The following is a 25040-nucleotide window of genomic DNA, read 5'->3' as shown; positions in this document are numbered from 1 at the left end:
CAACAGCAATATTATTTTTGACGCACACCCCTCTCTAATCATACAGGTTTTCTCTTTTCTGAGAAGGAACAAAATCTTCATCAGGAAAATGCCTGGCATCTCCGACAATATTTAACACCATAATGGGTGCCTTTGGCATATGTTCTCTAGAAGCGGCTGTCTTCCAGGGGCAGCAAAGAACGGATCGGTAATTTTAGTTACTAATGCACTCGCTCTTAAGTAGATTTGTAAACAGCCTTGAATTTGCCATTAACATTTGGAGTAAAATGTTAACAAAATTTCTGACTTATTTTGCTCTGCTTATTGAGCCCAGTCAGAGTTGATGTCTGATAAAGACCCCTGGAACAAATTGGAGTTGGGAGAGACTTCCTTCAATTTCCCTTTTAAATTTAGGTTGTACATTTCCATAGCCACTGATTCCATTTCAAAATTTATTTTGAGTAGGGGGTTGGGGAATGGGAGAAGGGCTATATATCAAAAGTCAGGATAACATAAGATGAGTACTAGAATTTATTAGCTTCAAAAATATACATTAGACAGAAACTTAATGAAACTCAAAGTGTAACCAAAAATCACCATCTGCTACAAATTATAATCTTTAAATCGAGAGTCATAGCTCAAATAAGAATTTGCCCCCTTCCTTAAAAAAAAAAACACCTAGATAATGGAGTATCTTTGGTATTCCCTCAAATAGAGAAGCCTCAGTTAAACTGTAGATGAATCCCCTTGGCTTAATGCAGTGCAAAGAGAGTATTTCCTTCTCTCATCCTGTAGCAGACGTGTCAATGACTGTTATTAATTGGGAAGATGAGTGCACACCATCAGACTGCTTCCTCATTTGGCATCTCTCCTTATAGACATCATTGCTAAATTACCAGATTATGTATCTCACATTAACGGATTTTTCTCTCTTCCAAATTTTAAATAACTTTCCTGTCAAGTTATAGCAGTGCAGGGAATGATCTGCCAAGGACAGCCAGTTAGCCTGACAAGTCTGGTCTGGGAATCCTGTTCTTGGCTGTTTTCAAGTCAGATTAATGGTCACACAACATGGACGCTCTAAAGTGGGTCCAGGGCTGTTCCAAGGGTTCTAAGCAGCTCTTCATAACAGAAATAACTAACTACTTGTCTCTCAACAAGCAATATTACATGAGGCAAGCAGGAGAAAAGGACAAACATAGTACACTGGGGGTGGGGGGGATGAAGGGTGGAATGTTGTCCCCCCAAATAACCAATTGCCCAGAGAATTCACTTTCTGTTTTTACTTCCTGGATCACCTCATTATGTTAAATGAGTTTCATAAATTAGTAATCTGGCGACAGCACCGGACACTCCAACAGAACACGGTGAATCACTCAAACCTGGTTATTCATTTGAAACTTCATTATACTGAAAATAAATCAACAATATTTTTCCAGGCCACATCTCTTTTACTCCACTGTGTGGGCGTTGGTCTCTGTGGGGGAAGGGGGAGTGTGTTTTTTTTCTTTTTCCTTTTCTTTCTTACCTCCTCCTCACATTAACAACTTGTATAGATGAGGCTTCAGCAGACCACAGTCATTATGAAAATCTATAGTTAATACACTCCCAATGTCAAAATGTCATGGGTTTAAACACAGAACCCAAAATAAGAAAACTAACTGACCCTCTTAATTAAAAAAATATGGATTGTAAGATAATCAGCTTGATGGAGCATTTGGGTGACTGTAAAGAATCAGGCAAAGGGAAAGTAAGTAACTGTTACTTTTCCGCCTCTATGCTGATTTTTTTTAATTTAGCACTTCGTGCAAATCCAGATTAAAATAACTCCAGCTATTGATCCGAGCAGTGGAATTGACATTAATTTTAGTTCACTTCTCACTTTGCAAAGGGATCAATAGGAAGTAATAACAGCTGACATCCCCGCTGAAAGGAGGAGAAAGAAGGGCTGAAGACAGAAATCGAAAAGCAACCAAATAAATCATCAGCTACTTTTCCACGGCATCAGACAAACTCCAAACAGATTGCAAAAAGTCTTTGTTGAATTAACTAAACAAGGAGGAGGGATCAATCCACGAAGCTAAATAAATTGTGTGGCAGGCAGTGAGGTTGGACGGAGGGACCAACAAATATTGAGTTTTAAAATTTTCAAATCCTTGACGTGATGGGTTTGGTTCAGGTCTGTATGGGTGGGAGTTTGTTTGCTTGTCAAATCACACACCCGACCCTGGTTTAAAGTGATTACAAAACGCCAGCTAACTGAATAATTAGTGAGATTACTAATTGCGTGGTTAAACATGCCAGAACCAAGACAAATGAAACGAAGAAACTGGCGTTTGGAACGTGAAAATGTCTGAAGCTGATCTGATGAGCAGCGCTCCGCGCTCTCCGGCGCGAACTAGCCACTTTCGCATTGAAAAACCGAAAGCCAGAAAGAAAGTCTGAGAGTGGGCAATCTCCCACCCCGGCCTCTGACCATCCCTGTCCAGGGTCTGGGCTTCCTGACCCGCGCTGGGAACCGCGTAGAAGGAAGCGGCGCTGCTGCTCCTACAGCTGGGAGCCAAACCCACTTGCAAATGACTGCCACAAAGAAAAGCTGCAAAGCCTCTTTCCCGGAGCCCTAGCTCTGAACGCCCACCAAACTACGACTCTGCTGGCAATTAAAACGCACACACAACACTCCTCTGCTTATTACAACAGGTGACATTTTTGTGGTCTCTGAATAGTTTCCAAAACCCAGGAATTAAAATAATAGAACAAATTAAACGATATTTTTCCTTTGCATAAATAAACTTTTAAAAAATTAACAGGCAACTTAAAAAGCAGAGAACAATGGGAAATGGGGCCAGGGTAGTGGGGGGTTGTGAAGAACTCAGGAAAGAATTTTTTTTTTTTTTTAAAGTTCACAGACTTCTTCGCTTGAAGAGAATTCCCGCACACCAAATGCCCAGGGGGTATTTGGAAACACCGCTCTAACAGAAATTTTACCACCATATGCAAGAGCTCAGGAAGCATAAGCTTAACACTATTCCAAAGGCTGGGGCCAACGCCTGAGATTCAGACGTGGCCGGGTATCGGTCCCAGATTTGGACCCCGACCCAGGCCGGGCTTGGCCAACGGGTGCGAATCCGAAATAGCCCGGCCTGTCGAAGGGTGCGGGGCTGCGGGGCTGCCAGCTCAGCTAAGCGGGTGTAAAATTCAGCCGGTAGGAGTCTTAGCCAGGGAAAAGCAACTCTTTTAGGGAAAACGGAGGGAGAAGAGGTGAAGGCGAAACCTGCAAAAACTTGGGGCCAACGCAGGGCCGAGCCCACCACTCCTTGGCCTGACCTCTCCCTCCAGCTTTCGGCTGCCATTGCACAAAGAATACTTTAGGTCCCAACAACCTCCGCACGAAACAAGCCACTAGTAACTTTGGGGAGCCAGGGCGCCGGCCAGGGAAGAACCGACAAGTGCAAGGAGCCCAGGTCCACAGCCGGGCAGGGCCCGCCGCACAGGGGCTGGGGGAAGGCTGCCTTCGATCAAAGTCCAAGGACCTCGTGCCCCTGAACAACCCCGCCCCGCGGGTCACCCGGGTCTCATCGCCGCGCGCCACCGCTTCGGCGGGCAGCCACCGGGCTCATGGATTCTGGCGCTCCCGTAAACGCGGGCCGGCGCGGGGCAACCGGGCCCTCCCGGTTCCGGGACTGCGGGCCTGGGGTGAAGGAGGGAGAGTTCTGCCTTTCCCGCCGACGCCGTCCGGCCGCCGCACACGACGCAGCTCGCAGAACAGGTGTGTGTCCCCGCTCGCTGGGCGCCCGGCCCCGGCCCCGTCGGTCACCAGCGGGGCGGCGCCGCCCTGTCCTCGGCCTTCCCCCACCTCGCCCCGGATCGCAGCGAGCGAACTCACGCCACTTTTGCCGGCTTTCCGCGGGCCAGGAGGGATGGGAACGGAGGACTCCCGCATCTCTTCCTCGACGCTCTTTCTGCCTTCCCCCCTCGGCTCATTTTCCATTTTCCGCAAGAACCCCCGAGACCGGCAGAGGAGGAGGCCGGGCATCCCTGGCTGCTCTGCTCCCTCCAGTCTGACCCGCCGCTTCCTCACTGCCCGCCCCTTTTTTCCTCTTTATTTTTCCTTTCTTTTCCCTTTGCCCCTCAAGCCGAGTCCGGAGCGGGGTCTGGAGGCGAGACGTGGCTGGTGGGCATCGCGGACAGAGAGCGCCCGAGTCCTCCCTCTCTGCTGTTCCTGGGGCAGGGAGGCGGCGCAGGCCACAGACCCCGGACGGCCCGGCCCGGCCACGCCAGGCAGGGCTGAACCCCACACCGAGCGCCCCCGCCCCATGCACCCACCCGGTGCGACGCGCGCCGGGCTCGGGGCCCGGGCCCTGGCCCTCCACTGGAGCCACGGCCAGGGCCCAAAAAAAAGCAGCGCGTTCCGAACGGGAAACGAGAGCTTTTCCTCTGCCTCCGGGCAGCCGGAGCCCCCGCTACTTCGGGGCTCCCGCGCGCCCTCGCCGGCTGGGGTCCACCTGGGCCTCGAGCTCTTGGAGGGGCTCGTGGAGCAAAGGACGGACCGGGCATCCCCTCGGATGGTCTCACCACCGTAGGCGGCCAAGCCCGGGGGGCCACACGGAAGCTCTCCGCCCAAGTTTGTTGTGCCCTGGAAGAAAAGGCTTTCCCTTACAAAGCACAAAGGCGAAACGCCCAGGCCGAGCCCTGAAAAGCCCGGGGCTGGGGAGGGGGCCGGCCGGAGGCTCGGGACCGCGGTGGCGGGGCCCGGCTCCGGGCGGAGAAGGTCGCTCCGCAGGGGCTGACGAGCACGGCGGCGGTGGCTGCAGGACGGCAGCGACCTGCGTGCTCGCTGAAAAGTTTTGTTCTCAAGTCGGAGAAAGAGAAATTGTTACTCTTTAAGGCAGGTCTAAGATTCAAATAAAACTACAAAAAGAGCCACGCGCGGCTGTCTATACGGCGGTCCTCCCGCCCGGCTCCGTACAACCGCGGGGCTAGAGTCCCGACCCCGAAAATCCCGGGAGACCCCCCACGGGTCCGGCTGCTCTAAGGCCAGGCCGGTCCGGCCGGGCGGAGCAGGGAGTTTACCGGTTGCGTTTAGAACGGTCCACCTCAGTGCCAGCACCTGCCTCCTTCCTGCGCGCCGCGACTCCCCCCACCCCACCCCCACCGCCCTCCACGCCCTTCACACCCGCCCCCGCTGGGAAAAAGTGAACCGAGCACCCGGGGGCCCGAGGCTCCCAGCGGTGCGCGGGTACCCCACCCGGCCGGTGGTGTGCTGTGTGGGGGCGGTGGGGAGCCTCCTCACTAGGATCTCCCCTTCCCCATCCTGCCCGCCGCCTCGGGCTCCCCACTGAGCACCGCCCGGGCCGGGCCCTGCCGGAAATCACCGCGGGGTACCCGGGGGAGCCCGGCGACAGGGCTATCTCCCCATCGACCCAAACAAAGTGGGAACGGGGCTTATTAAAAGATGGAGAAAAGAAGTCCTGCTCCCCTTCCCTGGCTGTCCCCTCACCCTCCCTACTTGTCCAATTCTCGCGTCTGGTCCCTCCCCCTCGCACCCCCCAAATAAAACACATTAAGGAAAACTCAAGACGGAAAGTTTGAGCGAGGGAGCGCACGGAGCGCGTAGGGCACAGACGCCGGGAGGCACCGTCGCGGAGATCTGAGACGCGCCAGCCCGGGTCCCAGCCCCTGCCCCGGTCGGGGGGAGCCGCCCGAATCCCTAGGAAACGGACCCGGAAAGTTAGTCAGGTTCCCGAGCAACCCGCCGCTCTCGCACCCACCCCTCTGTGTACGCGCACACACCCACACCCCTTTCTGGTCTCCATACTTGCCGTGGAAATTCCTTGGGAGAACGGTCGCACTTTTCAGGACACGGAGGGAAGGAGGCAGTGAGTGTGGTGCATGAAAAGTCCCGGGTGCGCAGAGCCGGCGGAGGCAGCGGCGGCGGCGGCGGCGGCAGCGGCAGCAGCAGCAGGCGGCTGGCCCCGGGTTTGTGTTCGCGAGCTGCCTGGGATTGCATGTACAGATCAAGAGACTCGGTTGGTGTGAGAGAAGGAGCAGTGCTGCCTCTCAGCGCTGGCTCTAATCAGTGAATGAGCCTCCACTCTCCCAGGGACTCGGAGACACACACACACACACACACATACACACGCGCGCGCACACACACGCACACATTCTCTCACACTCACACACATACAGGCACTCTGAGCACTGAATACATTAGGGCACTAAGGGACTCTGGGAAATGGAGTCCAGACCCAGGGCACTCCTGGAGAACAGACCTGCTGGCCCTCACGAAAGAGCTCGAAAGTCTTGGGGTCGCCGGACATTGTGGTAACTGAACAGAGCTCTTGCTTTTGTTCACATTTCCCCCTCATCACACCCCCCTCACCCACCCCGAGAGATCTCAATGGATGGTTTGGTGCTCTTCTTCCTTTCTTGAACCAAAAGACGGAGAGTAAATGGGTAAATCTTGAAGGCTGACACCCACAAGCAGCTGAATGCCCCCCATATCCTGGCTACCTCATGAACTCTGCCTTTTTCCAGAAAAATCTTACCTACTGCTTTGTTCCTGGAATGCTTCTCAGGGTCTTTGCCTATAACAATAAGATAACAGATGAATATAAATAAAACTACAACTTTTAGAGATGGTGGAGAGGGCCTAGTTTAGCACCCAGGATCAAGAATTAAAAATTGTATTGGTATTTATATTACAGTTCTTTTTTTCAAAACATTTTATATCATTTTTTTAATGCACCAAGGACAGAAAGATAAATAGGGGAAAATGGATGGAGAACTAACATTTCCTGAGTGTCTTCTAAGAGCCAGGTTACAGGACTAAATGCCTTTACATAACCACATTTAATCCCTAGATTAATTCTGGAGACAATATTATCATTATTTTATATATAAAATAGGAAACTGAGGTTGAAAGGGTTTTTGCAATTTGCCCATGGAACATGGTTAACAAGTCTAGGATAGCAGGTACTCCTAGCTCTGAAAGCAAAGCCCAACCAAAATCTAATCCTGGTTTAGGAAATCATTCCTTTGTTTATGGCTCAGTTTCTGAAACCTCAGATTTCCCATCTGAAAAAAAAAAAAACGGGGGGGCAGGGGTAGGGTACATACTGATAATCCACTCAGCAAAGAACCACACAGGATTACAAACTATCTCTATAAAAACAGAGCCCTCAGAGTCTCTTGCTTGCTATTACTGCATGGTCTTTTTTGTTACATTTAACATTAAGGTAGCATCTACAGGTCATGTATGTTTAGGTGTACACGTGTGGCTTGTATTTCAAATTCTTAATTAGCAACTCTAAGTAAATGGTTGATTTGATCAATCTAGAGTTCTATGGTTATGACTATTTCTGTATCTGTAATTCATAGGATTAGGGTTGTTTGTTTAGGAGCCTCTAAGTTTTAATCCACATTTAGTCATTCATTCGCAGCAGCATGTATTGGATTAGGTGCTCTTCTTCCCATTAGATTATTCTTTCCTCCTGGACTGTAAGCTTCCTGAGGGCAAGAGCCATTTTTGTTTTATTCAACATTATATCCTCAGTATCTAACAGTGGCAATCTTTTCATTGAATGCATACATAAGGATATAAAAATAAAATGAACAAATAAAATTTCTGCCCCCGAAGAGCTCACCATCTGGTAGAGGAAACTAGAGGTAGAAAACAATTTGATGGCTGCTATAATTGGGATGACCGTGTAATTTATTGGTGTGAGACAAGTCTGATAGTGAAAAGGAGCAATATTAGTAATTATGCTGCGATGGTCGGTGTGAACAGGGACCATCCTCAGCTGAGCAGTTTGAATGGTCACCCCAGCTATAAGGGGGCGTTTCATTCATTCATTTAACAAGCGTCTGTTGAGAATTCTCTTGTGTGATATGTTGAAAGAATTATAAACCACTTGATTTCCCTAGAAATTGAAGTATGAGGCATTGAACAGCAAGAGATAATCAGGACAAGTGGGGCAAATCACAAAAGGCTATGTATACTAAGTTAAGGAAAGTGGACTTTATCCTAGAACTGATGAGAAACCCCTAGAAGGTTTTTCAGGGGTGTGACATGGTAAGATTCCTGCTTGAAAAGAGTACTAGTTACTGGGTGAGCATGGTAGAAGTTAGACAGGAGGCAGGAAGACCAGTTAAGAAGTTTATGACAGGTAAGTCAGTTGGGATCTAGTAGGGCCTGAACCAAGGTACTGAGGCAGTGAATGGAGAAGAGGAGACACATTGCAGTGGTATCTAAAGATAGGATCAACAGGATTTAGGGGTGTCTGGTTCCGTCGGTAGAACATGTGACTCTTGATCTCGGGGTTTAAGTTTGAGCCCCACATTGGGTGTAGAGATTACTTAAAAAATAAAATTAAAAATAAAAAAAGATAGAGGTGCTTGGGTGGCTCAGTCAGTTAAGCCTCTGACTCTTGATTTCAGCTCAGATCTTGATCTCAGGGTCATGACTTTGATCTCAGGGTCATGAGTTCAAGCCCCCTGTTGGGCTCCATGCTAGGCATGGAGTCTACTTAAAAAAAAGACAAAAGGATTTAGCCACTTTCTATGGTAAATGAAGCAGAAGGAAGACCCTATATAAATCTGAAATAGGATTTTATTATTTATAGGACAAGATACTATCAGTACTTTAATGTTCATTAGTAGCAAAAGGCTTCCTCAGATCAGCTTCCAGAGTTCTCATAAATCCAGTGGACATTCTCACAGGTAGATGATATAGATGAGAAGCCCTATGTCAATCATCAAGCCAAATATTTTTAACTGTTGCTATATTCAGTGCTCTGTACTATGATGCAAGTACTTAAGAATTAGATGAAATAATGAAAAAATTAAATCCACAAAATCATAGCAAAACTATATAATGCAAAATTGAATATGTTATACCTCAAGAATTCACGGGTCATTGTCCAGCAACCTCAGGTATCCAAAACACAATGGACTAGGAAATAAGCAAAAGGGGTCCCTGAATAACCAAAATAAACATTACAAAGTCCTCGCACTAGAGTTAACACATTTTACTCCTAGGAGAATTCCTCAAGCCTTCACTCAGAGCCGATTTACTCTTTCTTAGGTACAATTCTAATAAGCTTGATTATTTGGCTTTCCCATTCACAGCTGATTAAGATCGTCAAATTAAAAAGGGGCAGCCATTAAAAAGAAGGAGATAGACTTGGATGTACTGACATGCAAGTATACCTATTGTATATCGTCAAGTGGGAAGAAAAGCAAGTCGTATAACAGCGTACAGCGCATGTAGAGTGATGGGATATTTGTATGTACCCAAGTATGCACACATATCGACAGAAATGACCTACAGGGATATACATTAAACTGCCAACAATAGTTATGCCAGGGAGTGGGAGTGGGGATGTGGGTGAGTGGTGGGGGGAGCAGGAATGAAGAAGGGACTTTTTGCTTCAAATGCTTCTGTTTGTGTTTCAGTGAACATATATTAGTTTTGTAATTTTAGTATCCATTAAAAAGCATATAAAAGGAGTAAAGGGCAATGTGGTTAGAGCAAACATACCCACAGCCAGAAATGGTGACCAATATACAAGAAGCAAGCACAAGAACTCAAAAACCAGAAAAGGATGGAGTTCTTCAGTGTGGAAGCAAAAAGCCCTGTCCCATCAGCGGCCCCAGAGGATGTCACAAATTCCAGACCAGCATAACCCTAATGCTTTCAGGGGAAAGTCATTAAGGAACACATTATGCTTAGTATATTTTACTTACGAGAGCAAGCAAGTATGTAAAAACTTAGAAAAATAAATTCCCACCCAAAGCAGATTTTGATACTTTAGGAAGTAAATTTCAGTTGTCTGGAAAATACACATTCATGGAACACATCATTCCCTGAAAACGAGAAGTAAAGGAGATATTACTTTAGGTAAGAGCAGAGGTGATGCAGAGTAAGGAATGGTCCATATAAATAACATTCAACAGACATTTATTGTGCCAAATACTAAGGACACAAAGATAAATTTTAAAATAGCCTAACCCTCCTACACTGTTGGTGGGACTGCAAGCTGGTGCAGCCACTCTGGAAAACAGTATGGAGGCTCCTCAAAAAGTTGAAAACAGAGCTACCTTACGAACCAGCAACTGCACTACTGGGTATTTACCCCAAAGACACAAATGTAGTGATCCGAAGGGGCACCTGCTCCCCAATGTTTATAGCAGCAATGTCCACAATAGCCAAACTATGGAAAGAGCCAAGATGTCCATATATATATATATACATATATATATATATATATATATATATATATATATATATACACACACACACAGTAGTATTCCATACTACTCAGCCACCAAAAAAACCCATGAAATTTGCCATTTGCAACGATGTGGATGGAACTAGAGGGTATTATGCTAAGTGAAATAAGTCAGTCAGAGAAAGACAATTATCATACAGTCTCACCGATAGGCGGAATTTAAGAAACAAGACAGAGGATCATAGGGGAAGAGAGGAAAAAATGAAATAAGACGAAACCTGACAGGGAGACAAACCATAAGAGACTCTTAATCTCAGGAAACTAACTGAGGGTTGCTGGAGCAAAGGGGGGTGGGAGGGATGGGGTGGTTGGGTGATGGACATCGGGGAGGGTGTGTGCTATGGGTGAGCGCTGTGAATTGTATAAGACTGATGAATCACAGACCTCTACCCCTGAAACAAATAATACATTATGTGTTAATAATAAAAAAATTTTAAAGTAGTCCATCCCTGCCCTAGAGAAGCTTACAGTTCAGCAGCAGAGACAAATGAGGAAGCAGCTAGTGAGCGGTGCTGTAACGGAGATTCTGAGTAAAGGATGGCAGGAGGCGCTCACTCTACCTGGAGCTACTAGGAAAGGAGGCGGACTGAAGTGGGTGTTCAAAAAATACCATATAAGGGCTCCTGGGTGGTTCAGTCGGTTAAGTGTCAGACTCACGATCTCAGGGTCATGAGATTGAGCCCTGTGATGCGCTCCGTGCTCGATGTGGAGCCTGCTTGAGATTCTCTCTCTCCCTCTTTCTCTGCCTCTCCTCTGCTCTTTCTCTCTCTTGAAAAAAAAAAAAAAGACTATTATGGGATGACACTTAAGTTGGGCTTGAAGGATAAAATTTACCTGGGGAGGAGATAAGTGAGTTTACCTAGGGAGAAAATTGGGATGAGTACTCTAGGATGAGGGAACAGCATATGCTAGGGCACAGAGACATGAAAGTTCTGGGCACATTCAGATAGCGCAGTTCAAACTTTTCTACAAGAAAGGGGTGAGGGTGGATAATGGTGTCTAAGGGCAAGTCTGAAATTTATGTATCAGGTTTTATCTTGAAAAAACTTAATGGAAAATTTGCCTTCAATTCCACAAATATATTATGTTTGAATATAAAACAATGTTCTCAATGATTTAGCAGCTGATAAAACTGATGCTTCAGAGAGATGCACCACATTTGTCCAGTACTTACTCATATCACATGTATAACACTAAATAATCCAGGGGTTCTTGTTTCTAATTTGAAAAACAAAGGCAGAGAAGACATAAGGGTGCATAGGAAAAGTAGATCAATGGATTGTGAAGAGTTTTGTTTGTCTGTTAAGGATCTGGACGATGCAATATCTAGCCAGCTCCTATTCATACTTCAAGCCTCTGTTAGGCCTTGTCTCTTTCAGGGAGTTCCACTACCACCATCCTCTCTTTTCCTCAATCTGTGTTATTGTAGCACGCTATGCATTTATCCATCCACTTACCACATTGTGCTGGAATTCTCAATTAAATTTTCAGGAACCTCCACTAGACTTTGATCTGCTTAAAAGCAGTTGTTTTGCATAGGACTTAGCACAATAGATACTAGTCTCTGTTAGATTGAATTGATTTAAAGCTAAGGACAAGATTCAGGGAGCACTACCTGGCTTTCCAAGACAGGACAAGGTGCTCCTCTATACATTCCCACACAACTGTGTGCTTACCCTGTCAAAGCTAGCATTAAACTCTACTGAAACTGTCTGCTTACTTGTCTGTCTCCTTGTCTACATTATAAGCTTCTTAAAGGGAAGGACTGGGGACATCTGGGTGGCTCAGTTGGCTAAGTGTCTGCCTTTGGCTCAGGTCATGATCTCAGGGTCCTGGGATCGAGCCCTGCATCAGGCTCCCTGCTCAGGAGGGAGTCTGCTTCTCCCTCTCCTCCCTGCTCCTGCCCTCTCTCTCGCTATCTCTCTCACTATCTCTGTCTCTGTCTCTCAAATAAATAAATAAAAAATCTTTAAGAAAAAAAAAAAAGGGAAGGACTGCTTGCTCACCACTGCATCCCAAACACTTAACACCACAGTCGGTGATCGATGATTACATAGAATGAATGAATGAGGAGCCATTAAAAATTCTCATGACAGAAATGACATGATCAGATCAAGGTTTGGAAAAATAGCTTTGGAGGCAATTTTAAATGTAGGCTGGAGAGGGTAAGACTGGAGACAAAGAAATTAAGGAAAAAATTGAAAAAGAAACATAGGACATACTGGTAAAAGACTGTCTTTTCTTAATAAATGTCTTTCTAATTGGCTAATTTGATTAGATGTTTATATGTATTTTACAAGACTGACCTCTTTAGTCTCTTAGGATTCCCTAAGGGAGGATATTCAGTTACCTCGTTGAGGAAGCCTTCCCTGACCCCAACCCCCACCAAGTTGGTGCCTTCATGTACATCTGGAGGTCATTGAGGGCAGTGACTACGTCTTATTCATCTTAGTATCTCCAATGCCTAGGACATGCCTGCTCAATAAATGTTTGCTGAATGAATGAACACGTAAATTGATCTATTAGTATACTGTACTCAAGCTCCGACCAAGACACAGAGGACCTAATGATCCCTAGTGTGCAGGTTTCTGGATACAGGAAACAGAACAAATAAAACAAGACTAGATAGGGAGGTACACCTATTCCACAGGTAACACAGGGTAAATTTCTCTCTCTGACCCCTCCATCCTCATTCTGAAGAATAACTCTCACTGAGTGAAAATCAATAAAAGTCATTTTAAGGGAAGTAGGTTTAGAAAAAGTGTCTGAAGGAGGAGAAAGGAGGAGGGGAACTTCAAGTTCAACCAATTTGGGCTATTCTTTTTTTTTTTATGAGAACTTGTAAGCTGCAAAAAACCTTTACAGAATAAAAAGTCTGTTTTTCTACAGTCCCTTTCAAAGGAATACCACCCTCCCATATGCACATACAAACCAATAGTCTTTTTGAGATTCCCAGTTTTGTAACTAAAAAAGAAAAATAAAATCCACAGCAGAAATAATAATAAATCCTCCATTTCTCAGATTGACATCAACAAGAAACTTTCTGAAGTAGTTGTGGACAGTTCTCAGAGACATTCAACCAATATCCATGGTGAGATTGACCTAGCAACCTCTAGCAACAAATACTGACTGCAAACTATGGACAATGCATTAGGAAGAAGTTTTAAAAGATATTTAAAAAGAAAGGGAGGAAGGGAGGAAGGGAGAAAGGAAGAAGAGAAAAGAAAAGAAAAAAGAAAGAAAAAGGAAAACAAAATAAAAGGACATGAGATGCACTTTCTATCCCCTAAGAAGCTTGTGAAATTGTGGTGTTAAGTCATAATCATAAGAAAATCCTATGAGGGCGCCTGGGTGGTTCAGTTGGTTAAGCGGCTGCCTTCGGCTCAGGTCATGATCCTGGAGTCCCGCATCGGGCTCCCTGCTCAGCGGGGAGTCTGCTTCTCCCTCGGACCCTCCCCCCTCTCATGTGCTCTCTCTCTCTTACTCTCTCTCTCAAATAAATAAATAAGATCTTTTTAAAAAATAAAGAAAAAAAGAGAAAATCCTATGAAAAGTTCAAAAGAAAAGTTAATATTCTCAATTACAATGCAGAAAAAAATTCATCAAATGAGTAACACAGACAAACTGTTGTAGGATTTCAAAGGACGGAGAGACCATCAGGGTTTGAGGTATCCTCAAGTGTTTAGGGGAGAAAGCAGGACTTAGATAGGGCATTAATGGAGATAGAATTTGAATCTTGAAGAGTGGGAAATATCACAAGAATAGAGCCTATGGCATGTCAGGGAACATTTTACTCATGACTGCACCATGACGAGTGTCCACAATGTTAAGAGTTAAAATCTGAGATGGATACATAGCACCGTAGTTAAGAACAACTAAAGGCAGATCTGGGTTTGAATCCTGTTTCTACCACTGAATGGTTGAGTGGTCTTGTCACATTTATCCTCTCTGAAGCTCAGTTTCCACCATCTTAAAATGGGGATGGTATTAATTATACCTACCTCATAAAGTCAACATGAAGATAAAATGAAAGTTACTCTCCATAGTTCTTGGCAGAGAAGTGCTCAGTACATGATAGTTCCATGCTTTCCCCCCAGCGTCGGAGTTTGTGGTGTGGAACTTCTAGGGATTGAAAAAAAAAATTTTTTTAATTAAAAATATAGAACAGAACAGACCTGTATAGAACAGATGGTCAGACTTTTTGCTTTCACTTCATCCAACAGAGCAGCGTTTTCCCTGCCGATTTCCATCTGGAGCATGACTTTAGCGTACTTATTGTTTGATTTTGAAACATCCTATCCCAAAAAGCATTCTTCCTAAAGGCACTCTTCCTAAAACTACTCTGAATCCTGCTCACCTCCACTATCATCTCCACGCTTTTCTAGGCAAAAGAATGCTTCTGGAGGAAAATAGAAACAGTGTGGATTTAAGATTTGTGTTACTTGGGTTTATTCATTCATTGACTTAATAAATATTTATTGAGTACCTACTTTTGAAAGATGAAAAGCCATCAAGGGGAAGCTACTTCACTTCCCACCTCCTACTTGCACCTGTAATTCCCTTCCCTTGTTCACTCCTGTTGCAGAGAGAGAAGAAGAGCCCCTCCTCCTTTTAAAAGCTGGACCCTCCACCTGTGCTTTGGAGCCCTGGCCTTCATTGGAGGCCTTTGCACTAGTATTGTCTCTTTCCTGTTTCCAACTTCTTCCTCTTTAATGGTTTCTTTATAGTCAGTATTTAAACATACTCAAGTATCCCTCATTAAAAGAAAAAAAAAAGATAAATCTTCCTTAGTCTTTCATCCACATCGTTCTCCAGCTCTTATGCTCTCCCCTCCTTCCCAAAGTTGTGCAAAGTATTGCCCACAGACACTCTGCCTTGATTTTATTAACCACCCCTTACTCCTCAACGCCATCAATCTGGAATTTGTGCTGCCATTCCTCCAAAACTGCCTCAGTAAGATCATCAATTTTTATTTCTCCTTTTACTTGGCCATTCCCTGTTTGAAATGCTTTCTTCCTTTAACTTCTGTGACATCACACATTTCTGATTTTCTTCTCTCTTCTCTAGATGTTCCTTTTTGACCATCTTTGACAGATCTCCCTTTGTGCGACCATTAAGTGTTTCTTACATTCTGTTGTAATGCATACATCTCTTCCTACTTTGGCTTTTTCCTAAGGTAAATGCATTCACTCCCATGGCTTTGTTACCATTGGCATACCTACAAGTCTCAAATCTATAGCTTCAGACCCATATATCCAATTGCCTCCATAAGCTCTCTATCTGAATTTTCCACTGGCATCTCAAACTCCCAGCATATCTAAACCTAGACCTATCGTCTTCATTCCCAAACCTGGTCCTCCTCTGCTGTTTCTCAGCTCAGTACGTGCTAGTATCAGCTGCTTTGAGAGTCATCTTCGACCATTCCTTCTTCACCCTTCATTACAAATCAATTACTAATCTTGTCATTATGCTTTCTAGATATTCTGAAAACCATCTTTTTCTCCATTTTTACCACCATCATCTCTTATCTAAGCTACTGCAACAGCCTTCTTTTAAAAAGGGCAAATCTGTTTATATCACTATCATTGCTTATATTATGGCTGTCCATTGACCTTGGGATAAAGTCCAAAATCCTTAATATGGTCTACAAGGTCTTATATGTTCTGACCCCATCTGCGCTTCCACCTTTATTCTATGTCCCTTTCCCCCACTTCTCTCTCCTCTGCAGACATGTTGGTCTCCCATCAGTGCTTCAAAGCATCATCCTCTCTCCTCTTTCACACCTATCTCTCGTCCCCTCTCCTAGCAATCTCTACCCTTCACCTAACTACTCCTATTCGTCTTTTTAGGTTTCAGCTTAATTGAAAGCAGAGTTGATTAGTTCTCCTTCTTTACATTCACATTATGCCCCATTCTTATCCTTCCTAACACTTCTCACTTTTATATTGTCTACCTTCACTAATAGTCTATAAGCTCCAGGGGCCATTCCTGCCGTGCTTAGCAATGTATTCTTAGTGCATAGCAAGCACGGTGTCTAGCAAATTTTGGTAATAAAATATATATTAATTCTTTCATATAGTAAGTGACAGATCAGTTTCACCTTTATTTCTGCAAAGTATTCCTTGACTCATTCAAGCAGAATTGATAACTTCCATGTTAACCTCACCACTATACCAAAGATACTACCTGTATCTTATTTCTCTTTTTATCCCTAGCACTTCACTTGGTGTCTGGAACAAAGTGAATGCTCAATGTATGCTTATAGTATTGAACTAACAGACTTTGCCAACTGGCTGGATATGAGATCTGAAGGAACACAGAAAGTCAAAGATAAACTCTGAAGTGTGGGCTAGCCTTTACCAGAAATGGAAAACTTGGTAAAGGAGGGTGGTTTAGAAAATAAATATATGCAGTTCTGAGCATAGGTATTGATAGTCATAGTGACAGAGGGGGGAATTTATACAGAAGGTCAGTAAAGCAATGGAGTCCTGAAATGGCAACATGAAGATAATTCCCAGGTAGGAAGCAGTCTGCTGTAGCCAGGAGAGGGCTAATGGATGGGATACATTCTAATTTGCCTAGGACATCCCAATTTACACCTGTTATCCTAGCATAATAATGATGGTGCTGCCCCCTTGTATGCTTAAAAGTATCCAAATAAATTAGGGGTGCCCAGCTGGCTCAGTTGGTAGAGCATGCAACTCTTGATCTCAGGGTCTTGAGTTCAAGCCCCACATTGGGCATAGAACTTACTTAAAAAAAAAAAAGTGTCCAAATAAATTATATGACCAGCCAACCAGAAGACCACATGAATTTGGAAAAGTTAAGTGAGCTAAGGGCAAGAACATTTAGGACAAGAGCATAGCAAGAAATTAGAGTGATTTCAAGTTGCAGACAGTGAAGGATGTACTGAACTGAATGACATTTTATAAAGGCTATGAAATGAACCAGCTAGCCACTTCTGGATGAGCAATGTCATAAAAACCCTGATAGGTAGACATTTTCATCCATATTTTATAGATAAAAATAATCAAAGCTTAGATTAAATAACCTGCTCAGAAAGTTAGAGCTTAAAAAGTAAAACATAGTGCCTTTTTCTTGCTCCCAGCCATCTTGGCGGCTGTTCCTGGTTGGCCTTGCCCACACCTAAGGCAGGAAGACGGTGGATGCAAAGGAGACAAAAAAGCCACTAGAGTCTATCTACTCTGGGCTCCAAGTCATCATGAAAAGTGGAATGTATGTGCTGGGGTACAAGCAGACTCTGAAAATGATGAGACATGGCAAAGTGAAACTGATCATCCTTGTCAACAACTGTCCAGCCTTGAGGAAATCTGAAATAGATTATTATGCCATGTTGGCCCAAACTGGTGTCCATCAGTACAGTGGCAATACTACTGAATTGGGTTTAGAATGTGGAAAATACTGTGGAGTATGCTCATTAGCTATCATTGATCCAGGTGATCCTGATATCATTAGAAGCATGCCAGGACAGACTGGTGAAAAGCAAAACATGCAAAATTCTTCTTTAATGAAACTGGCCAGAGCTTGTTTATTTATTTATTTTTTAAATATTTTATTTATTTGACAGAGAGAGACAGCGAGAGAGGGAACACAAGCAGGGGGAGTGGGAGAGGGAGAAGCAGGCCTCCCACCGAACAGGGAGCCCAATGCGGGGCTCGATCCCAGGACCCTGGGATCATGACCTGAGCTGAAGGCAGACGCTTAACGACTGAGCCACCCAGGTAACCCTAGATCTTGTTTAAAAAAAAAAAAAAGTAAAACATAGCTAGAAAGCAAAACTAACTAAATATAAACAAGTAATTGAAAAAAGAAGTCAAAGGGGGAATATTTGGAAGTCACGAGAAGTCCTTTCTCTGATAACCTATAAGCATCTTGAGTGGGAAGGGAGAAATAAAGCACCCATATGATGACTTCCCCATAAGAGGGGGCAACCGCTACTACCAAGATCCTTCACTATAACTTGCAAAATTAGTGCTCATTAATTTTCTGGAGTCATGAGCTTCATTGAAAGCCACCCTTCTTTTCCCAAGAGAGAAGTAATTCTAGGAAGTAACTTTAGTGAAATGGAAAATAGACACTTCCACCCTGGGACACACCTTGACTTCAAAACCAGCTCACAGGTAGAGAAAAATCAAATATTCAGGGGCAAAAGGAAGTTAATCTTGGCTAAAATGAATGTCAGAGAAGATATTGCAATGAAAGACAAAGCAAGAAAGGGATGACCTAAGGAGAGTCTGGAAATAAATGTGTAGGACGGAAAATTACTCCGAAAGTCAAATCGAAGCGAAACAGTGGAGTGACACCACAGAGGCATGGGTAGAGAAGGTAAGACAAAGGAATATAAACATTTCATGAGGATGACTTAAAGGTTCTAAGTTGGAAAACGAGTTGACACTTGTGATGATTCCTTCAAAGTGAGTGAAAATTGCATTGTAGCAGTAAACATCCTTCAGTCTTTCCCAAGAGCTAAATAAGGTGCTCTTTACTATGTAATAATAGGAGTTTCACTTTTTACTGCCTCCCTCATTGAATGGTGTCTACTAAGCAATTATACTTCAGCTACGCTGCCTCTTTTCCCTTTCCCCTTTTCCCCTTCTTCTGAAGACTAGAAAGAGATGAATGCAACAGCACACAAGCAATGAGAATTTCACTTGAAGGCAATCAGTTTTAAGAAGCACTTTGCACAAATGCGCTGCATTTAAGAATGCTTTTGGTACGTCTATCTTTCCATGGGACAACCCAGCCCAGTGTACAGAAACCAAGAAACCAAGACTGACTAGTTGTGGAACTTAGGTAAATCATATACTTTCTCTATTTTCCACTTTTTAATTTATTTAAGTAATCTCTAGGCCCAATGTGGGGCTGGAATTTATGACCCCAAGATCAAGAGTTGCATGCTCTATGGACTGAGCCAGCTAGGCACCCCTCTGTTATTCTAATAGTCACTTTTTCTATATATATTGCATGGTTGGTTGTTGTTGTTTTGGTGACAAATTCTACACAAAAGTAAGGTAGGTATTGTTAAGGAATGCCTTGTAAATATTAAATCCGTTTTTATTTTTTATTTTTTTTAAAGATTTTATTTATTTGTTTGACAGAGAGAGACAGCGAGAGAGGGAACACAAGCAGGGGGAGTGGGAGAGGAAGAAGCAGGCTTCCCGCGGAGCAGGGAGCCTGATGCAGGGCTCGATCCTAGGACTCTGGGATCATGACCTGAGCCAAAGGCAGATGCTTAACGACTGAGCCACCCAGGTGCCCCTCCCTTTTTAAATCATTATAAAGGCAGATAAATTATTACTTTCTTTATTCCTTTCCTCTATTTTTGTAACAACCTAACATTTTATTGAATAAAGAGTCATGAAACTCAAGAGTTTGAATAAATGCTGGAGGTCAAGTTAAAATTGGTATTTAAGAAGTAATTCAACTTCTATGGCCTCTTCTTAATTTACATATTAGTCAATCAATAAACAAACATTTGTTCAGTGCTTCCTGTGTGTCAGGAGTTATGTTGGGCTGTGGGAGGGGAGGGATACAAAGTACTCTATTTCATCAAATCAAAAACAGTTTGGACTATAAGAAGCATCTCAATTTTCTGAGCTGTTAAAATGTGGAAAAATATGCATCTAAGACGTGATTATATGTGGGTAAAAAACAAAGAGCTTCCACGGTGAAAAAACAGAATATATCCATATTCTACCCATATCCAAGTGAGTGCTAGAAACAAAAAGCATCTCCAGAAGTTTAGTGCAGCAAGAAGTCTCAAGGAGCTGAAGGTGGTGAGGGAGGTGCACTGTGTATGACACTGGCCTAGTTCTGCTAACGTGTTTTCTATTGATTCTATAAAGGCATGGGCAAGAAAAGAACAAACTAAAAACTAAGATTTATACTTTCCCTCCTGAAACGTGACAACTTTAAGTTTTGTTAAGACTTCCGAATCCTGTAGTTATACCAACCCAAAACCATGATTTCTCTTGTGTTGGAAAATTTAACTTACCAACAATTCTGTAAATTATGAATTAAGCAAATACATACTTTGCTAACATAAGAAGGAAACTTAGGGGAAATGGCCCAAATCATTTAAAATTTGAGCCTGTAATAATGGATGCAAATACTTTGAGATAATAGTTTTGGCATCATTCCTATGCTGGGAGAGTGAAAATCAAAACTGTTCTCCAGTGGAAGTTCTAAACTATGTCTGCATCTGTAGCTCTAGGCTAGGTTCCCAGGCCACCACTAAGTCCCTGTTTCCCCACCCCCCACCCCAAGCTGTAAGTACCAAGACCTCCATCTTCTGATTAAAGAGGACACCAGTTGATGCTACACTTAAGAATTTAATCTTAGGACCACTGTTCATTCCCCCCCTCAAAGAACTTTGAACTTCAAGCTTCTTAGCTCCCACTACTGTCCTCTGCTGCATCTACTGTGACTAATCACACTTCTGCATGAAAACAAATACTTGTAGGACCTTCCAGACCACAGCTGACTTTTATTAAGCCTTTGTGTCCACTGTTCTCCAGGAGTTAGCTGTGACTAAATCTGCCAAGCTTCATTCTGGTTTTCATAGGTCAAAGCCCCAAATAGAATTACCTGCTCTCTTCCCAAATTTGTCCTCTGTGGAACTGTCATTCCTAAAATGCTCTACACTTCCTTAAGCCTAGTGTAATCCTTCTCCTCTCTCCCTACACAAACCCTCCATTTGCCCTCTGGAATTCCAATTCCTCTACACACTCAATCATTTCCCTGAATGCTCCTTCCACTTCGGTGCTTATTAAAACCTAGCCTTCTCTAGGACACTTCCCAGGCTGTTCCCTCCAGTGAGATCTGCTCATATTTTTCACACCTCTTTAGTGTCAGGAGACCAGAATACTCCCTGGTGCTAGTCAGAGTCCACTGCTTCCCCACCCTCTTGTAGAAACCCCTGCCACCCACTCCCTGATTGGTCAATCCACCTGCCTTCTGTGTGCTCATCGTTCACAGAAGATACTGGCACTTGGTTACTGTGTTCCTGTGTCCTGCAAGTCCTGCCATCATCCTAAGTGAGTTCAGAAAGACCCGCCTAATCTCTGATGTCCTCCTCCAATGCTACTTGGCCACCTATCCCTGCCACGCACACCCCCAGTCACTCCCTGGACCTTGTCATCATCACCTAAAACTCCTCTACTTTCTTTATTTCTAAAATCACTAATTCTTTTCCCCTCTCCCCTAAAATCACTAATTCTAATAGCCCACTTTCTTACCACAATCACCTATACTTCCAGCTCACTTATTACACCAGCCTGACTGCACATGCCCTTTCCCTTTGTTTGAAAAAATTATGGAGCACTTCGCTTCCTTTCTGTTACCTCCTTCCTGTCTTTACTTCTCTATTTATCTGGCTTAGCGTTCATGGTCCATCATTTCACTCGCTCTTAGAATTACCCTGAACTCTCTCCTTAAATACACTCTTTCCTTGTCTTCTAAGACACCACACTCGCCTGGTTTCTCTTACTTGTCCAGCAGGCTTTCAGAGACATTTTTACTCCCTTCTCCCTCCTCTATTACGAAACATTTACATGTCGGAGTGTTTCAGGATCTATCCTAGGAGCTTTTCTCTTTTCATTCAATATCTTTTCCTTAAGTAATCACAGCTCTTCCTATGGGTTTAATTACTGTCAGTATGCATATGCTCCTCAAATTCACACTCGAATTCAGAATTGTTGTTTGAGCTCCAGATTGATATACCTGCTTACCTGACATCTTCAAGTGAATATCTCCAAGGGATCTCCAACACAGTGTGTTCAAAAGTAAACTCATCACTTTCCCATTAAAGCTATTCCTTCGAGAAACCCAAGTCACCTTTGACATCACCCTCTCTCACATCTCCCCATATTTAAATAATCTCCCCATATTTAAATAAGATCTGTTAATTCTATCTCCAAACTATTTCTCAAAATTTGTCCACTTTTTCCATCTCTACTGCCACCTCTCTGGTCCAAGTCATTATCATTTTTCATTCAATAGGTATTTACTCAATATCTACCATGTGCCATGACCTGTAAGTGCTAGAATATACAGCTGCAAAGGAGCCTCTTGCCTGGATCACTTAAATAATTGGTCACATTGAAATTATTTTTTCCCCCTCCAGTCTGTTTTCTGCTTTGGAAACAAAGTTTCGTTTTGTTTTTTAAATGCAAATCTGATTTTTTCATCACTTGATGTATGGATTAAACTAGATTATGAATGTAAAGGACTTAGTGTCTGGCACATGATAGTCAATAAATGCTAATCAGTGGATATATGTTGAATAACTCAGTAAACGATTTTGGAATAACTGGCCAGCCATTTAGAAAAAATACGACTTTATCCCTACCTCACTCCTTAGACCCAAAGTATGTGGGGGGAATGAAACCATAAAAATACTCGAAGAAAACAAGGGGAAATATTTGTATAACCTTGGAGTTGAAGAAAGGCTTTCAAAACATGTCCCAAAAGTTAGAAGCCATAAAGAGAATCTGGTAACCACATACCAATGTAAACATTCTGCATAGTGAGAAAGGCCATACATAAGACTGGAAGACAAATAGCAAATAGTGAAAATATTAAAAAAAAATAGTGAAAAAATTTATAATACTTAATTAAAAAGAGTTAATAACAAATATCTAACTAGCTTCTTATAAATCAACAAGAAAATATTAACAACCCACTAGCAAAAGGTCAAGCTGCATAAATAGAAAATTCACAATCTAAGATCTACAAGTGCCTAAGAGCCTAAAGAAAATAAGAATAAAACAATAAGCTATTACATTTTACCTATAGGTTGGCAAAGATTAGAAAGACTGACTACATTCCGTGTAGGTAAGGAAAATGGGCACTCACCTGCACTTTAGGTGGAGCATAAATTTGAACAATCTTTCTGGAAACAGTTTGGCAATGGGGAACCTAATATGAAATATGTGTACCTCTTGATATAGTAATTCCACTTCCAGAAATTTACTCTAAAGGGATCATTTAAATGGTTCAAAAAGATGTATGCTGAGAATGTTCACTGCATAATTTATAAAATTGGAAATAGATATTTATTGAAACAGCAATGATCTTCTTTGGCGCTGTTCATGATACTGGGGATACAGAAATTACAATATAGAGTGAAAATTCCTTTTCTCATGGAGTTTACTTTCCAAGGGTTAGAAAAACATTAAACTATAAACAAATAAGATACTTTCAAATAGTGACACATGCTTTGAGGACATAAAACCGGGTGCAAGAACGTGACAAATTAAAAAGAAAAGGTGTTTTAATATATAACAGAAGAAATTTTTCCTGATGTGAAGAGCTGTGGAGCACTCATTCTACACAGGAAAAGGACATACTGTGTCGCAAGAAAACCAACAAAGAACAATTGAAACCAAGATATATCCTGATTAAGTTCCTTAGCTTTCACGATGAAGAAGGAATTCTTCAATCAAACAGGCTGAAAAAGCAGATCACGTATAAAAAGGAAGAATCAGGCTGGTCTCAGACTTCTCCACAGCGGCATTCAGTGGCTGCAAAGTTTCTAGGGCAATAAAGTGAGCCCAAGAATATAATATCTGATCAGGTTGTCATTTAAGTCAACAAGCCAATAACACACATTCTCAAACAAGCAAGAACCTGGGGAGTAAATAACATACAATCCTTCCTGAAAAAACAACTTAAGATGAAATCAAGCCAACCAAGAGATGAATGAAAATGCTGGGGTAAAAGTAAAGCAACATTCGACATCAGAAAAACAATGGAGCATGACTTCAAGGGTGTGAGGGGAAGCAAATGCAACCCATGAATTTTATTCTTAGTCAAGTTGCTTTTCAGGTAAGGCATACCTCGTTTTATTGTACTTCACTTTATTACATTTCATAGTTTTTTATAAATTGTGGCAACCTTGCATTGAGCAAGTCTATTGGCGCCATTTTTCCAACAGCATTTGCTCGTTTTGCGTCTCTGTGTCACATTTTGGTAATTCTTTTTTTTTTTAAGGTTTATTTTATTTATTTGAGAGACAGAGAGCATGAGCAGGAGGGACAGAGGGAGAGGGAGAGAGAATATCCAGCAGACTTTGTGCTGAGCATGGAGCCCAATGCGGGCCCAATCCCACAACCATGAGGTCATAACCTGATCAGAAACCAAGAGTCAGATGCTTAACCGACTGTGCCACCCAGGTACCCCTCATTTTGGTAATTCTTGCAATACTTCCAACTTTTTCATTATTATTATATTTGTTATGGTGATCTGTGGTCAGTGATCGTTGAGGTTACTATTGTATTTGGGGTGCAATGAACATGTATTATGGGGCACCATGAACTGTGCCCATATAAGATGGCAAACTTAATCCATAAATGTTTTATGTGTTCTAACTGCTCTACCAACTGGCAGTTCACCTGGTCTCTCTCCCTCTCCTCGGGCCTTCCTAGCCCCTCACACACAAAAATATTGAAATTCGGCCTGTTAATAACCCTACAGTGGCCTCTAAGTGTATGAATAAAAGGAAGAACTACACATCTCTCACTCTAAATCGAAAGCTAGAAATGATTAAGCATAGTGAGGAAGGCATGTTAAAAGCTGAAATAGGTCAAAAGCTAGGCGCCTTAAGCCAAATAGTTAGCCAAGTTGCTAATGCAAAAGAAAAGTTCTTGAATGAAATTAAAAGTGCTACTCCAGTGAACACGTGAATGAAAAGAAAACAAAAGAGCCTTATTGCTAATATGGAAAGTTTGAGAGGTCTGGATAGATCAA

General features: G+C 43.1%; 2 protein-coding genes across 3 annotated transcripts in view; one reads left to right on the top strand and one right to left on the bottom strand.

Moving 5' to 3' along the window:
* The window catches only part of RNF220 (ring finger protein 220), a 221035-nt gene extending 214967 nt beyond the window's left edge, over positions 1-6068 (bottom strand). Inside the window, exon 1 of one of the 2 annotated variants that reach the window (XM_027599911.2) lies at positions 5802-6068. The gene's annotated coding sequence lies outside the window, so the exon portion shown is untranslated. The remainder of the gene's footprint in view (positions 1-5801) is intronic. The other variant, XM_027599918.2, reaches the window with a different exon arrangement.
* Positions 6069-8095: 2027 nt separating this feature from the next.
* Positions 8096-20816, top strand: LOC113926830 (60S ribosomal protein L30-like). Its single transcript, XM_035727045.1, has 3 exons — positions 8096-8147; positions 17423-17774; positions 20810-20816. The coding sequence occupies exons 1-3, from the start codon at positions 8096-8098 to the stop codon at positions 20814-20816; spliced, it is 411 nt and encodes a 136-aa protein (XP_035582938.1).
* The last annotated feature ends 4224 nt before the right edge of the window (positions 20817-25040 follow it).

The sequence above is a fragment of the Zalophus californianus genome, chromosome 4, assembly GCF_009762305.2.
Source record: "Zalophus californianus isolate mZalCal1 chromosome 4, mZalCal1.pri.v2, whole genome shotgun sequence".
In the NCBI taxonomy this organism is placed as follows: Eukaryota; Metazoa; Chordata; class Mammalia; order Carnivora; family Otariidae; genus Zalophus; species Zalophus californianus.
This window is presented reverse-complemented; position numbering and strand designations above follow the sequence as displayed.